This window comes from Nipponia nippon, unplaced genomic scaffold (assembly GCF_047370975.1).
Source record: "Nipponia nippon isolate SJK-2023a ecotype South Korea unplaced genomic scaffold, ASM4737097v1 scaffold_3, whole genome shotgun sequence".
In the NCBI taxonomy this organism is placed as follows: domain Eukaryota; kingdom Metazoa; phylum Chordata; class Aves; order Pelecaniformes; family Threskiornithidae; genus Nipponia; species Nipponia nippon.
In genome coordinates, this window is record NW_028262347.1 from 118,635,146 (window position 1) to 118,647,463 (window position 12,318).

Consider the following 12,318-nt stretch of genomic DNA (forward strand, 5'->3'; position numbering starts at 1 on the left):
ACCAGTATAAAGCATGTGGTCCCAGAGAAATAAAGAAAGTCAGAGCTGTTTGATCAAAACTCCCCAGACTCTGAGTCAGAACCAATGTTTCACAAATGTGCACAAGTTTGACAAGATTCAGAGTGTCAGCTGCCTTTTGCCTAGCCAAATATCTTCTTTCTCCTGCTCCCACTGTGCTGCTTCTCTGCCTGCTCGTTTCCATCTGCCGTGTTTCCCATGTCACCCCCAGCCAGTGATCCCCATTTCCCTCTGCCCGAGGTTCACTCTCACCCCCCTACTTTCTGCAGCCCACACTTCCCACTCTGTCCCCTCGTCCTCCTCAGCCGTGTCCCATCTACCACGGTCTCTTTCCCCTGTGGTCTGGGGTTTCTTTCCTGACCCCAGGGAGGCAGAGGCCAGAGAGCAGAGCCAAGGTCTGGTGGGGCGCGGAGCCCTGAGGGAAGGGCTGTGGCCGCGCCCAGCCTCACCTTCCTCCAGGGCATCCCAGCTTCAATCAACCAGCCCTCCATAAAGACAGCAAGACCCAGAGAGCCCACAGACTCCATGAGAAGACAGAAATGAACCTGGATGCTTTGTTCCAGCAAATACAGTTCACAGAGAAGCAAGCGAGGGAGAAGAGGCGCCTCATCCAACAAGGTCTGCCCCATGGCTGCCATTTTGTGGGTCCAGCAGCAGCACTCACCACACGTAATGGCCTCCCCATTTCCCGAGGGAAAAGCAGGGTGGCCCCACTGTGCTGTCATGAGGGGACTTTTGTCAGTGAAAGCCAGCCGGGCTGGCTGCTTCTTGCCAATGGCATGTTTTTATCAGAATGTAACTTCTACAAACTGAGCACACGTTCTTACAGGTTTTTGTTGTGTTGCAGCGAAATTCGACTTGCATGGAAGTTATGAAAAAATTATCCAAATAAAAGACGAGCTGAGCACTGCAAAAATGAAATTAGAAACTAAATTTGTAACTTTTACAAACTGAGCACACATTCTTACAGGTTTTTGTGGTGTTGCAGCTAAATTCGACATAAATAGAAGTTATGAAAAAATTGTCCAAATAAAAGAAAAGCTGAGCACTGCAAAAATGAAATTAGAAACTAAGTTCGTAACTTTTACAAACTGAGCACACACTCTTACAGGTTTTTGTTGTGTTGCAGCTAAATTCGACATAAGTAGAAGTTATGAAAAAATTAACCAAATAAAAGAAGAGCTGAGCACTGCAAAAATGAAATTAGAAACTAAGGTAAGCAGGCATGTTTATAGTATACATAATAATGAAATACATTACGTTTACAAATATGTGAGCTATTCTTTCAGGAACAGATTCATAAACACTTTGAAGGAGTATGCTTCACATACTGAATAACACCGCATTGAGAAAACTTACACTGTGTGTTTCTGTAGTGGTCTGTCAACATCTTTCCCCTGTCACAAACCTCACCCTACAGGCTGGCCCCTGGCTGTGTTCAGGGACTTGCTCACCTCAGGGGTAGTAACATTTCCAGATAAAGCTTCCAAAATCTGGAAGCACTGGAGACAGCGCACATGCACGTGAAAGTCTCTCCTGCTCCACAGATAGAGGTTGGCAGGGAGCAGGCCGCCATGTCAGGTCAGTGGTGCAGCTACGGTGTGAGCGGCCCTGTCTTAACAGTCCTGGAGCTTGTTATAGCACTTTCCTTCAGAGGCCCAGAAACCATTCCTTTGTTGCCCACTGCCATTCCTTAAAGGCCTTTCACAGAAAATATATGGAAACACTCCCCGTGTGTGCTTCACAGGATCTTGAGTCATATACTAAAGATCTTCCTCTGATCCTGTGCTCACAGTTAGGGCTTACAAGGCCAAAGAGTTTTTCTAGGGATGCCAAAGACAGAGGAAAGTTTCTGAATCTGTATAGTGTTTTTTAAGATTTTATTATGCTTTCCATTTAACCAAACTGCAGACATGTTTTCAGATTAAGCTTCCAGCTTTGCAGAGCTTTTCACCATTGATACCTGTGGTTACAAATTACTTAAAAATCCATTTGCTTATGCCTGAAAATGAAGTCTAAATATCATCCCCTGTGCTCTTTAAGTATCTGCGCTGGCAGAATGTGTATGCACAACAGGAAGGCATATGGAGTCTCCTTTGAAGTCAGAACTGTTGTATTCTATCACTTAAATAAACATCTTCAAGAGCCTTTGGGGAATTGCCTCAACTAGTTGTGAAAATAAATGTTTGGGGGCTGATTTTCATCCTTCCAAAAACAGGCTCTTCTGCCTTTTGTAAAAGACCATGTAATATATATAATAAATATCAACATTATTGCAAGGAGATCAGAATAAAAGAAAACTCATTTCCAAATATTTACTGGTTGCAAATTGAGACTATAATCATGCAAGCAGTTATTCACATGCTTGCATTTATGCATGCCACAATCTCAGAGCCCAAAAGTGCTTTAAAATAGTAACTTATTTAACCAACACGGATTATATCTGGGTGTTGCTTGTTAGGTAAAGTCCTTTGTAGCCTGGCTTATAAATTTATTTATGAACATCACAATTTTATGTTTATACTACTAATTTGTTATTGATGCATTGTGATTTATAATCAAGGTTTATGTGATAAGTACAGAAGGTCCCAAGGGTAGAGCCATTATTGTAAACGACTAATGGGAAGAGCTGAAGAACTATTCGTAATTAAATCTTATGTGCTTTACCCACCAGGATTAATAATATTCTCACTGATGTCCACAAAAATATATTTTACTTGCTTGCTTAGTCTGTGTCGTGGTTTAACCCCAGACAGCAACTAAGCACCACACAGCCGCTCGCTCACTCCCCCCACCCCAGGGGGAGAGAATTGGAAGGGTGAAAGTCAGAAAACTCGTGGGTTGAGATAAGAAGAGTTTAATAATTGAAGTAAAATGAAATAGAATAGTAGTCACAGTCACAGTCACAATAATAATAATAATAATAATAATAATAATAATAATAATAATAATAATAATAATAATAATAATATATACAAAGCAAGTGATACACTGTACAATTGTTCACCACCCACTGACCGATGCCCAGCACGTCCCTGAGCAGCGATCGCTGCCCCCCGGCCAGCTCCCCCAGTTTCTATACTGAGCATGACGCCATACGGTATGGAATAGCCCTTTGGCCAGTCTGGGCCAGCTGTCCTGGCTGTGCCCCCTCCCAGCTTCTTGTGCACTGGGCCAAGCATGAGAAGCTAAAAAGTCCTTGACTGGTGTAAACACTACTTAGCAACAACTAAAACATCAGCGTGTTATCAACATTATTCTCATCCTAAATCCAAAACACAGCACTGTAACAGCTACTAGGGAGAAAAATCAACGCTATCCCAGCTGAAACCAGGACAGTCTGACATTGATTCATTTATAGATAGGAAATGGGAAATAGGAAATAGGAAAACAAGCGGAATGGGAAAATGCATTTCAATCACACTGTATTTAAGTTTAAATATTATATAGTTACTTAAAGTAATTTATTTCTCAGTACACGAATTAAGTTTACATATGTCTACAGTAGTTAATGTGATTCAAATAATATTAAATAATGCTGTTCAGCTAATGCTCTTCGATTTGTCCCGCACCAAATAACTGCACTTCTTTATAAGCATGCATGTCCAAGCACGTGCATGCACAGCAGCCTATCCCTGATCAAGCAGATGAGACTGAGTTCAAAAGTGTTTTGACATCTATTTCACGGAGACTGCCTGTGGTCAATCAAAGATTCTTAGGAAGTGCTATTTTTTTCCTCTTTTCTGTAAAATCAGGTAGCATGTAATTAGAACCCGAATTATTGCATTTTGCTTTTCATGGCTCAATGATTTCTTAAAAAAAATCTGTTGCAAATGCATAGATTAAGTTGGCATCTTATAGATGGAGAAACTACACTGCAGCTCGTTATGTTCAGGAATATAAATACCATGGTATAAGACCATCTACTCTCTTTGAATTAATATGTAAAATAAATATTCCTGAGGCAAGCACTTCCTGGACACTTAGCATGCTGGACATATCAGGGATAAGGAAAAGATCTGGTCCTTTCCTTTCCAACTCTCACATTCTAGTCTTAGGGCATTTGATTCCACTATCCTCCTTTTTTGATTAGATGCACTTCATCTGCACTCTCTCCAAAATCATCTACATTATTTCATTTTATAATCTTTTCATTTTTACCTCTGTAATATCACTGTTATTCATTTTTTTCTGCTTCTGCACACACAAACAGTCATGTATCATCCTGACTATTCAATTTACTTCCTGATACTTACCCTGTGCCTTCACAGTCTGTGGGCAATTCTGCTTACTTTACTTTCCCTACCTCTTGTGCTGAATATTACTGTTTAGTCATTCTTTTGACCTCCTTTTCTCCACTTCATCAGATGAATGATTCTCATCCTTTAGGACTCTTCAACACTTAGCTTTTCCCTATTTATCTACTGTTATAGTTTATCCCACCATATATCTTAACTTAGGTTAGACAATGATACAGTAGATGCGCTGGAAAATTGAGAAGAACTTTTCAGCAAATTTTGAAAATGCAATGGTTGAACAGCATACCCTTCTATCAGATAAACTACTGTTTAAAATTAATAAAACTGAAAATAAAGCTATACACAAAATAGAAGTTTGGAGGGGGGGGGGGGGTATGGTCAAACTATCTTTAATCAATGAGCTGATTTCCATTACACTTCCTTGGCTAAGCATTCCAGAAATTATGCTCAGAAAAATATGAGCATAACCCTCCCTCCTTCGCATATGCAATAGTAGCATTGCAGAGTTGATGATGTGCACAGCCATTCAGTCAAAACAATGATATTGGACCCCTGTCCCTCTGATATTATTGTCTGATTTGGTTCATGATGAGCTTTACACAATTAGATGCAGGACACTGTGTTATGTTGGGTAAAAGATCCCATGTGATCAATATTTTTCCTGGCTTTAACCTGAAAAAATTTCTCCTAAACTGAGCAGACTTTAAAATGCCATTTTAGATAGATGGACCAGCACTAAATGTGTGTTTTAAAGACAGGATACTTTTCAAAAACTTAGTGGTATATTGGAAGATTATTGGGGGGAAAAAGAGCTGTTATGCTTTTGCTAGTCCAGCAGCTATGCCAGCTGTGTTTTAACTGGACCAAGATTCTTACGTACAATATCAAAGTATATGAAATAAAAAACCAATAACCTTAGTTTATAACCTTCTTTTTTTTTTCTCTTGGAAGGTTCAGCATCTGTCTGAAAAACAGTTCTACTTAGAAGTTCTGAAGAAACATGAAGACAGCTTAGAAAAACAGAAAACTGAACTTATTAACCAAAAAAGCAGTCTTCTTAAAATCTTTGTATGTTTTCAGCTACAGTATTCAGACAGCTCTTTTCTACTGTATGAGAGTAGTCAGCTTTAAAATTAGAAAATATAGCAAAAGTAATGTTTTAAATCTGGAAAATATGTTTGGGGTTTTTTTTAATTCTAGCATACTTAACAATGTAAATGTAGATAAATTCTGACTTTTAATTTAAACCATGATCTAAGGTAATGTATGCTGCAGTTTATCTATAAAGCTGACTTAACATTCTTGACTTCATTTTCTAATGTCTGCTGTTGTATGACTGAACCCCAATTCTGACATATTATTTCCTTTGTAGAAGAAAACTAGGAAAATTTCACCTTAAATTGGACTGCCTCATCCACAATAAAACATATTGAGAAGGATCAAAGGAAAAACTCAGGGAGGCCAACACCACATTTTAGGAATCCTGACATACCACACAATCTCTGTGATGCTAGACACATGTAACCACCTCTTAAAAGGCAGCTACTTGCAACATATACAGACAACAAGCTTTTCAGTTCTCTCTTGTGCTAACCTGAATATTGCCTTCCTCTTACTTCATTGTGGATCCTTGGATCTGTAGATATTAAGAAACGCCACAGATGAGTATTCTTTTCTGCATATGTATTTGTACTTTAAATCAGCAGAGCTAAATTTTAAACATTCAGTATGAATCACCAGTATTAACCCTAAATCTTTAGGCAGATATCCTTTTAATTAAGTAATATTTCTTCAGCGTCCAAAGTATTCCCAATCCTAAGTATACAAAGAAAGAAAGAAAGAACAATAAATATTATAAGTATCATAGAAAAATTATTTAGCTAATAAAAGCTAAATATCCTTTGAAGAAGTATGAAGTTTCTTTTAATTGTAACCAGTCAAGTTTGATACATAGGTTGTCATTTCTTTCTTCCTGTATATGGGGGTCATTTCATTTTATTTAATTTAGTAAGCAGTTAAGATTTTTTTAAAGGAATTTAGTAGTCTTTCTCTTTAGAATATTTTTTCCCCAAAATGAAACAGTTACTTCCTGTTTCAACTATAGCTTTCTTGTTGGTTATTGAGGGAGTTAAAGTAAGTCTGCATTCTGCAGAGTAATAAACAACACCTTTATTTCATTTAATAGCAATCACAAAAAAAGAGTGGCCATACTATGCTACTGAGTTTAAATAGAACTTTCTACTAATTTCAATAAAGCATTGAACTGAAAAACTGCTGTCACAAGTCTGTAACATAATATAGTGATTTTTCAAATGTTTTCTTATTAAGAATATATCCTTCACTTTTTCAGAAAAAAAAAGGTTAAAACAACAGACAAAATGATAGAGCTGTAGACCATTTCCTTATTCTCATGAGGAAAAGTAAATATACTACATTTATACTGCAAGTTTAAAGATAAACAACAGTGTGTTTCAGTCTGTCTAGCTTAACAAAGACTTTCTTTTTTTCACCTGAACATGCAATTTTCCCTTTCTTTTTTTCAGACAGATGCAAAGAGAAAAATGACTGAAGAAGAAGATAATTTTACTAGAGAAGTAACAAAGTTTAACAATGAGTATGGACTGACAAGTAATAGAGATCTTCTGATTAAAAAAAAAGTCAAGACTGAAATAAATGCTTTAGAGAATGAGGCAGCTCTGTTGAAAAATGGTAAGTCTTAATATAAGACTATAACTATTTTATCTTGGATTACCAGAGAATGAATACAAATCAATAAAATATAGCTGTGCAAAACAATGATTTGAATTCCATTCCCTTACTTTCTGGAACTTCCTCTTAGCACTAAACGGAAAGAGTGTGGTCTGACATACCACATTATACAAGCATAATTAAAGCCTCTTCTGTTCCCTATCCTCTTCAGTCCTTTCTGACTATGAGCACTATGAGGAGAAGAAGCAGACCTGCAGAAGTGGCTCCCAATATCGAATGTCAGCCAGCACAGAGGTGCACTGTCATACATAGCATACTGTATTAGGTTTGCACTGATTATAATCACCTATGGTTGAGCTATGTAAATTTCCTGAGCTTCAAAAGAATTATATTCATAGATGTCTTGTAGGACTGGTCTTTTACTGCCACAGTATAACTTTATCTTTGAGTTAAGATACAGAATATGAAATTTCTCAGAACGGAGAGTCAGACTGAAAAGCAATCCTTCAGCACGGAAATAGGAGTCATCATGGATCACAAGCTGAACATGAGTCAATGACATCAGAATGCCAACACCATGCTGAGACATAAACATAATTCTGACCTCTAAGACATTCAAAAGAATCCTTCACTCTATTTGGGGCAGTTAAGCTCTTAGCTGGAATACTGTGTATCTAGTTTTGGATGTTACACTTCAAGAAAAAATGTAGACCAACTGGAGAGAATCCACATGGGACCAGTTGAGTGATCAGAGATCTGGAGAACATGAGAAGGAAAAAAAATTAAAGAATTGGGACTATTTAACCTGTGAAGGAAAAGACTGATGGAAGATGGATATGAGTCTTCAAGTTGTTAAAGGATTCTGTAAAAAGGAAATTAATATATTCTCCATACCTATAGTGAAATGAATAAAAAGTAACAAGTGTAAACCACAATAAGGGAGCGTCTGGCTGGCTGCTTAGAAATCTTTCTAAGAACAGTGAACAACTGAAACACTCTGCCTTAGGAGATTCCATTACCAAAGGAATTAGGAGTCTCCATTACCATAGGTCTTTAAAAACAGGTTAGACAAACACCTGTCAGAAATTACAGAGGTACAGCTGATCCTGCCTTCAGGAGGGGAAATGCAGTAGACGACCTCTCAAAGTCCTTTCCAGTATCATCAAGCGCCAGCACTTTGAATTCCTGGTATCTGATGTAAAGTTACTGAAATATGACTATCCATTTGAGTTTGTACTTGGTGGTACCTTCTTTCTGTATTTCCTGTGGCTCTGATTCTGATCTACAACTGAAAGTCTGTGTTTGGTGGCACCTGTTACTTTTAATGATTAATAGTTACATATTCAGGCAGATCGGATCAGTCAAATCATCAGTAGGACATGAAAGGCGACTAACATTCTTCTGTAGGTTCCGTTGCTGGTTTGATTCCATCCTTTTAAATAGTACCTTTTTTGAGGTACAACTTGTCTGTCTTTCTGTCTGCTACAGTACTGAGCACGCTGACAGCACTAAAGAGAAAAGTTTAAGTAACTCATAACAAGAACATTATGTGAGGACCTCCAGCTGTTAGGGAAACAATCACAATTAATTCCAGATGCTGTCAATGGTCAGGTTCAAATGGCCATAACGCTAAACAAAATAACGGGTTTTTTTTAGTCCTGCTGAGAGGTGTCTGTTCATCACCTATTCAGTAAGTCATCTTCCTTTATAGCTGAAGCAACTCTAAAGCAAAACATTCTTTTTATGCCATCAACAAAATATGTCAAATATCTTAATAACATTTAAAAAGCATTTTCCTTTATAGTTATGAATACATTATGACATATAATTTCCTGTGAACTGGGTTTTATATGACTGCTTTTCATAGATTTTAGTTTTATATTTAAGGTTCTTTTTGACTAGCTGAAGATTGGTAGAAGTAGTTAAGAATATTTAAGATTAATTCATGAAGACTAAAACTGCAATGCATCTTAATTTAAAATATATTTTTTCTTAGAAATGGAGTCAATGGAACATAAAAATGTTCAGTTAAATGCACTGCAGCTGCAGACGAATGAATTAAAGCAGGATTTATTTACTCTTCAAAGTGAACTCAAAGGTGTGCCTGATAATCGCTTGTTATGGTAATTATTTGTGGCTTGACAAATGCTTCTGAAAAATCTTTTCTGGCAAGTTATTTTTCTCAAGAAAAAGAAATCATAGAAACAAGATTTTAATATATTTTTACATTATGTAATACATCCTTTTTAAACATAGTTATAACAAATATGGATTTCAGTAAGATTTTTTTTAAATGTCAGTGATACTGAGTTCTACAGATTTGCTAAATCATAAGCTATAAATATGAAAAAATTTTTACTTTTGCTGGTAAGTCATATATTTAAATGGAGAATTTAGTGTTTCAAAGTGAAGTTAAAATCAACATACATATTGCTTAAAACCCATTAACCTATATTTAAAGAATGTCACTAAAATTCAAATGTTTAACAAGCAACATGGCTTGGACTGATCAAGATAATTTTGGCCCAAGTGCTAAACCTCTGAGTTGTAATTCAACTATCATCTCTTTACTGACATTTTTGTGTTCATGTATGAAAGTCTGTGCATTAAAAAAAAAGAAGTTTGCACACAAAGCTGGGAGGAATGTGTCAAATGCACAGGAAACCCTATAAAAGAAAAAACTAAAAAGATACAGAGGGAACCAAGAAAGGTTCTGTGTCAAAGGTGATCACAAGCAATAGGGATCTAGAAGTGGTTTAGTAACTTTTTTACAAATGTGTACATAACATGTCACAGTAAGAGAGCTAAGAAAGACAGGCCATAAAAATGGTCATAAATTGTTTGGGAAGAGGAACGAAATTTTCTAGAAGATTGCAATATGATGCCAATTACAATAATAAAATAATTCATGATCTTTATTTGGATGCCTTTACCCTACAAACAGTTTCATGAAGAAATATTAGAAAAGATAAATTTAGAAAATGTAGGAAGTCTTTGAATATGAATGATAAATATATATTTATCGATAATTGTTATTTTATGTTTAGAACTTGAGAAAGTAATCAGGGAGGCTGAAACAATGACGAAGGATTTAGAAGCAGAAAAAGTCCAAGTCACTGAAAAATGTCAGACTGATCCTGAATGTTTAAGGTAAGAGTCTCATGTTAATAAGTTCCTAAATTTAATTTTAGGTATGTAACTGCAGACCAGTCCTGGTGGCAATGACTATTTTACCTTTCCTGTACAATATTCCTTTGAAATCAGAAGAATCATTCATTTTTATTACAGAACATGAATTCCGGTTGTTTATTACAGCCTTTCACGCTTACATGCGTACTCCAATGAACTAAAAACTGAAAGTGTTTGCAAGGAAGTCAGTCAAACTTGGAGGAAGAACAAAAGACTGTTCCTTGGGTGGCAGGCCAGTTCTTAAGTTTTTGTAAAAATAGTGGTGGCACACAGAGTGTTTTGAACTACCCAGTGCTGACTGGCTGTACATCCTTCCCCAGAGCCCGATTGCAATGGAATGGATTGGCCAAATAACCTCCTTGGGTCAGGTGGGCCTTGTACTGAAGCTACTAAATGTAGATTTGTTTTCTCTACAATCTCTACTATCAGTTCTAGTTTGCCTTCTAATTAAGGTAGTTTAGAACAAAATTTTGAAGATTTAACCAAGATAGAAGACCTCGCACTGTCTCCCTTAATAGTGAATATTTTTTCCCAGGAACTGAGTGGTAATGACTCATTTCTTGTCAGTTTGCGTAAGTGTGACATTCACACTTTCATTATACAGAAAATAATGTAATGTTTTCAACAAAAAAAATCTTCCAATGCAGAAAGCCCCATATCACAGAATTAACCATCTTTTTCCTGTTTTATGGTGTTCCAGATGAAAGTGCCTGTGGATATTTAAAAATATTTAATAGACAATCCAAAGGAACTCCTCCTAGAAAAGCTGGTCCAAAATATTCTCTAACAGAAATTGTTAGGGAAAACACAACTTTTGTTACCATCACGGTTTTTTCCCTATATATTTCTGAATTTTTGACAAAAAGAAATAAATATCTTTTTTTTTCCTAAAAACTTTAAATGGAAAAATAAAATTTTGCAGAGAACCCTCTGCATTTTTCTGAAAGATGACTTGGTAATGGCCCACTTTTGCTGAATATTGGTTTTTGAAAGAAAATGATCTATCAGCCCTATTACTAACGCTCTTCAACCTCTTACATGGTGTTGAGACATGGCCAAAATTCCCTCAGCATAAAAATTAATTATCTCACAATTCTGCATACTGTAGCAAAAACTTTGCATTCAACATATACATAGAAGACACAGTGTAAATAACAGCAGCAATTCTGTAAGACAGGCCGTTATAATTCACTCTTTTACATTATTCATTCCATCATGGTATATTAGGTTTTGTGATACATGAGGTTGTCAACTTCCTTCTAAATAACATACTTCCCTTGGAGTAGTTTACTGCCATGATGCCACTTAATATCCAAATTGGTGTAATTCGTTTTCTATAACGTTTCCCGTGTATAAGGTACAGAAGTAGCAAACATTATATTACTTTAAATCCCCAGCTCTGCCACTGATTGCTATGAGATCCTAGGCAAATCATTCAAATCCATGTATGTCTGTCTTTCTATGTAGTGAAATTAACTCGCAGCTCTGTGGAACGATACTTTGGTTTTATCTGGATGGAAAACACAACAGTGGATAAAACATATTAAATTCCATTAACTACAAAACCAGCAAGTGTCATTTACAACCAAAGCAAGAACGATGATAAGATTTTTTTATTTCATAAAATGCCTCATTTTATGGTCAAGATAAGCTTACATTATTTGATAATTGCATGTAGTGCAAAGTATAAAATGCTGCTACTGCTATTACTGCTATCACAAAAAGCAAGCACTCCTTGAAGTGTAATAACATATTGAAGAAATTTTCTTTACACTGAAATATTTTTTCATTTCAGATACTGGACAAAATTTAGGACAGATTTGCCTAAATCATACTTTTATCTTGCACTTGCCTTTCATCACAAAATTTCAATGCTTTATAAAGAGAGGTAGCCCTGAATAAGTTAACTCAGATGCCAGAAGCAACATAGCTATGTTACTGTATTTCCATGTCAGCACTAATAGAGTCTGCTTTTCAGCAGAGCCAAGCAGGCAATCCTCATTTGTCTACTTCTGCATGTCATAGCGCTGTGCTGTTCAGAATTATCCTAAACCTTATCAGAGTCATGCAACTCAATAAATACTTTTTTTTTTTCTTCTTTTTAACAAAACCTACTCACCACTTCTTGGTTTGGACTACTGAA

At 36.3% G+C, this 12,318-nt stretch overlaps 1 protein-coding gene across 1 annotated transcript; it reads left to right on the top strand.

The window, feature by feature from the left end:
• Positions 1-557: 557 nt before the first annotated feature.
• CCDC172 (coiled-coil domain containing 172) lies at positions 558-10,140 on the top strand. Its single transcript, XM_087766044.1, has 6 exons — positions 558-636; positions 1,148-1,233; positions 5,229-5,345; positions 6,833-6,986; positions 8,983-9,084; positions 10,034-10,140. The coding sequence occupies exons 1-6, from the start codon at positions 558-560 to the stop codon at positions 10,138-10,140; spliced, it is 645 nt and encodes a 214-aa protein (XP_087622170.1).
• The last annotated feature ends 2,178 nt before the right edge of the window (positions 10,141-12,318 follow it).